Source organism: Ceratina calcarata, unplaced genomic scaffold (genome assembly GCF_001652005.2).
Source record: "Ceratina calcarata isolate Rehan_Ccalc_2016 unplaced genomic scaffold, ASM165200v1 scaffold588.2, whole genome shotgun sequence".
Classification (NCBI taxonomy): domain Eukaryota; kingdom Metazoa; phylum Arthropoda; class Insecta; order Hymenoptera; family Apidae; genus Ceratina; species Ceratina calcarata.
In genome coordinates, this window is record NW_017177107.1 from 378,040 (window position 1) to 383,313 (window position 5,274).

The 5,274-nt window shown below is 35.8% G+C and overlaps 1 protein-coding gene across 1 annotated transcript; it reads left to right on the forward strand.

Annotated features, from left to right (window-relative positions):
• Positions 1 to 391: 391 nt before the first annotated feature.
• LOC108629806 (restin homolog) lies at positions 392 to 1,693 on the forward strand (the record flags this gene model as incomplete). The annotated part of the gene is made up of 4 exons (XM_026817591.1): positions 392 to 481; positions 746 to 913; positions 1,028 to 1,231; positions 1,300 to 1,693. Coding segments are annotated over 4 exons (753 nt in total), but the record flags the coding sequence as incomplete, so codon positions are not given.
• Between the last annotated feature and the right edge of the window lie 3,581 nt (positions 1,694 to 5,274).

The window sequence follows — 5,274 nt, forward strand, 5'->3', positions numbered from 1 at the left end:
AACTACTTCGATCTGTATAGAATAACATATTAAAATCTGGAGATGATCCACTATTTGATTATTTTACAATATTAATCCAAAAGTGGACTAAGAACTACCTTAAAGGAATACAGGACAGAGCGGTAGATCGGTTAACAGTTAATATAGTAATTAAATTACATTGTATAATGACACATTCGATAGGATCGCGTGTCATTCGTTTCTCTGATCAACGTACTCACCGTCACAAGTTGCAATAATAATTTGATAACACTGTATAATGATTTATACGAGCTGCGATCCGGCGTTCACCTAAAAATTTCGTATTACCCATAATGTACATCTTTCACATCCTCTACATCGGTGCGTAGCCCCGCGAAACAAGACTTCCGGTACACGTTCCTTCCTCTAACCAAGTGAAAATTATCCATTTCTATTTTTAGTATTACTGACGTTCGAATATTTTGATTGTGGAAGAGTGAACAAGGTTCCAGTCGCCTTAGTAAGTCTTAATTTATCTCTCATATTTACAATTAGTATAATCTACTGTCTCCTCCACTTTAACAAGGCATTTGTTTAATAACCTCTGACTGTGAAGAACTTTAGTTTAAGACAGTTTTACTCGTTACGATTATTTTCTGATATCTTTTAAAAAATATCAAGTACATAAATAATTATAGTTACGAATTTGGAGTGAAATTAGTATTAAATAAAGGATGCTTTGGATACTTGCTCGGTGCTTACCTATAATTATAATTCCTGGTAGAATCAGAGGGAAATTCGTTACGCCGAGGGTCCGAATTGTCACGGGAACAACCCGAACAACCATAAGAAACCATCGGAGAAGAATAATAATGTCGCTCAGAAGGCTGCGCAAGAGGCGAAGGCCGCCTCGGAAGCTCAGAATATCGCCGGGCAGCAAGCCTCCCGTCAAGTACGATCTCGGATACATATTTAAACCCGTTTGCATCGTTATTTACCTTGTGGGCGGCGTATGATGCAAACGGATTGAACGTTGCTACCTCCTGATGCAAAATTTCGCGGATAGGTGAAATCGCAACTCGCCGAAAAAGCGGTACAAGCAGCGAAGGCCGCGCAGGAAGCTCTGACGAGCAAGAAAGTGGTAGTGGAACAGTTGCAAGAGGAAGTGAGGGAGGCTCAATCGGTGGTCCAGGAGGAATCGTCGTCGTTGGAACAGGAGCAGACGAACGTAAACGCCGCGGTGCAAGCGGCGAGGCAGTCGCAAGATCAGGTGTTCCATTTAATTATCAAAAGACCGTTGAAACAGTTTTGTTCGGCATTACAAAAATTGGAATTCAGTTGAAGACGCTGTCGCACGCGATCCAAACGGCCAAAGCGAACGCGGCTAATGCACAGGCGGCCGCGAACGGGGCGCAGAAAACGCTACAGGAAAAGGAAGAGCTACTGGACGCTGCGAAGAGACGGGTCGAGGAACTGTCGAACCAGCTGAGGGCCGCCAGGCAGGAGCTCGCTAATACGAATCGAGAGGCTGCCAAAGCGAGCGCAGCTGCCACCGAGGCGAAAGCGAATGCTAGCAGGAACAAGAGGAGGCTGGAAAATATCCGCCGGATGAGGAACATGAAAAGGTGACTCGGATTTTCGATATCGTTCGACAATTATCAGATTGCGGATTTTACGAATGCGCAGAAATGTATGGAACATCGAAAGCTACATGCAACGTTTAAACGATGGAAGGAACNACGCTGGGATGGTCGGATTTTGTCAACATCAATAAAATGCCATATAATCATATGTAACTCATTAAATATCGAAATTAGAAGAAAAATTCATAGAATCTGTCTTGTAGAGGACGTCAGTGCCTACAAGTCCTATATAAAAATTTTTTTTCGTCCTAGCGAGAAGTGTTTCAGATAAAAGTTGTACCTCTAGCTGTAAAATGTTACAGACTATGTTTTTTGAAGCCCAATGGGCCCCATTCGCTGTCCCAGCGATTAAACGGTCCACGCTGCCACTCTTTAATAGTATCTCCTCGATGCCTGAACAACGGTTGCAATAAAAACAGAAAAAGAGGCGGAATTTCTCACAGAACGAAAGGGGCACCGTTCAAACGTTCTTCGTCCGAGAAATCGTTGAGTTAAACGCAAGCTGAACGAGTATAATATCAACACTTTAATGTAATAATTATAATCGGTATACATAAACGTTACGATCCTCGTTTATAATAATAAACCACTATTTTATTATAACTATTACGGCTTACAGTATTGTAATTATCATTTACGATACGCCTAAAGCATAAGCAAATTATAATATTATTTTAACCATCATCATTGTACCGGTGTCATCGATACAACCTTCGAACGAAAAAACTAATTGTGCTTTGATTTGAAATTCCCTCAGTTTTGTACAATATTTCTTCTCTTAACATTATTATACCGTTGTTTAGAATTAAAAATTAATCATAATCAACTAAACTAACTCGTCGCCTATGTAATTAAGGAGTCTACGATATAAAAATCCGAACGTGTTTCCTCATTTTTATGTATATATGTATATGTATATTTACTTTTGCATGAACCACCTCGGTACCCTCGGTTATTAATCACTATGTATATGTAAGTCGTTTGTAAGTATAATACTTGAAATTTCGTTTAGTGATCGAGAACTTATTTGGATCGTCTGATGAACAGAAATCACGGTTTATGCAAAAGTTGAACAAACCAACGACAATTAAACGCAACGCAAAGAATATACATTGCACATATTCTTTGTACTTCGCACAGATACATACCATATGTACCATCATATGTACACACGTACGTACACACATTTAGCACCGATAGATACGCAAAGGATTAAAATTATATAATTCTCCTGTGGTAAAAAAAAAAGAATATATACGTGTACATTATATATGTAGGTAGGTGTTACACATTAATAATGATCGAAGGTAATGAAGTTCAAGTTGAAATAGATGAAAGCTTCCGAAGACACCAAGAGATATTACGAACACGAATAGTAAGAACGAATAAAAGGAAAGTTTCAGAAACATTACATTAAACAGGACGAATATATCTATGTTAAAATCTTAAGGCTATGAAAAACACCGGTAGAAGATTTGACAACAATTTTTTAATAGTAGGTGTGCATACGCTTGAAAGATTTCGTTAATTAAGTTTTTTTTAAATCGTATAGCTCCAGCTATTAGTTTGTAAAGAGTGCTTAAATTTTCCAAAGACGTACATTTACTTTACTTTGAGAAAGTATATATATAGAAATTAAAGATCGATTAAAACTCTGGGAGTATCGATTTTCTAATGAGCGTAAGACGAGCTAAAATTTAGAAGATTTCGATAAATGCAGAAAATCTTGAAGACGTAAGTTATTTAGTTAATACTCGTTAGAAACGTCGCTGATTTCTCTGAGACTTTCTAGGTAGTTAAGAATTTTAATCTGCTAGGATTCTGGGAATATCAAAATCTTAGGCGAAAATTATAATAAATACAGTGACAGTGTCCAAATAGTATAATTGCGAAAATGAAATTTGATTGAATTTATTATAGTTGTCACTGTACTTGTTAGTATATGTACGTAGATAGATTAATTTTAACGAACGTTGAAATACTTTTAAAAATGTCTCGGAAACGATAAATGTCAACTATCTTCATGCCAAGTATTGAGATTGAAATCACATAAAGTTTAAATATAAAAGCAGAGAACGACAGAGAGTAGAGTATATAAAACGTCTAAAAAGCCAATCTGAGTTTTTGATAATATTCAAGAATTAGGCAAATTTCATATTTAGAAAGGAAAAAATGTTCGAGAAACACGAGCAGTAAGTAGTGTCTTTTTCATGCCTGATGTTTAAGCTATGAGCATTGTTAACTTTGCAATAAATTATCAAAGGCAGCGACAGTTCGCGATTATAGTAAACAATTCTTCATTCTCTAGTTTTACAATTTATCCTGTTTACCAATGATACTTCTTACAACTGCACAAGCTGTATGTGTATCTGTAGCTAGGAGTGAGAGCGTGTCTAAGATTTCGGGAATCTGCTTACTCCTGTCTGCAGCTACCGCAGAGTACAGCGGCACAGCTGAAGATTCTACTAAGTAGAACAAGATGAGCTGAGGCCAGACGCCGGTCAAGTAGCCCGAGTCAACCGCAAGCTCTCATACATCTCCTTAAAATCGAAGTCAGACGCGAAGTCGATAGAAACAATTATCAATTGCGATTAAATCAGTGATTGGAAATCGAAATATTAATTTTAATAATAGTATGACGGTTTAAATAGAAAGCGTTGCCTTTAATAATTTATCACGATGTTAAACTATTTGATATTTCAGATATGAAAAGATTCGTAGCTTGTCGCTTTTGCTTTTCTTTAGAAAATTACCTTGTGCATGTATTTGTTGCAATTAACAAATAGTTCATGCTAAATATTTATAAAATGAATAGAAACCGTACAAACGAAAAATCGTAAGCGTGCCTTAATTAACGTGAATAACAGATGAACGAAAAAAGAAGTTTTTACAGACAAGATCGATAGCTCGGGAATAGTTTGAATGACGAAATAAGATAAGCAGAGAAGAATCTTGAATAAATTAGTGGGAAAAATTATGTAGGATTATTTACAACAGTGTAACTTAACAAATGAACATCTTCTACTTATTATATTTTATCATGGAACAACTCTTATATCTCCCGTCCGACTTTTGTTGTTTTAACACTACTCGTGTCTTTTTCCTTTTAACAATTGACGGAATATCCTTAGGTAACGTTCATAAAAAAACAGTTACAAAATTTGTCTAAATACTGGATGGGAGGGGGCGGAGATGTTGGGGGCGAACAACATTCAAATAATATAATATAAAAATTACGATGATTATCGACAGGCTAATTTACTTTTCCATCATTATTTTTTTTTTCTCTGGTGCTTATTGCTTCTCCTAGTTTGTTTACCATTCAAATTACTGTAAAATATCGGTTCTCTATTTTCTCTACATAAATAGATTTTCTCATCATTTATTCCCTTCTATGTTTAAATATTGGAAGGCAAAAGGTCTCATTAATCAACTATTTAGATTTCACTCTTTTCCTTTCGCTATACAGTTTGCTGTTTTCCTAGCCAGAAGAAATGAGTTGAAGATTTTATTTTTAGTCTCTTATAATAATATACTAGTATATCATTAATGAGGTTATTTAATGTATATAATATATTTATACAATGACTATACGGATAAAAATCTTTATCCTTAATTAATTATTATTAATGAGCACAAGATGAACATGGATATACCTTATTTAGAAATT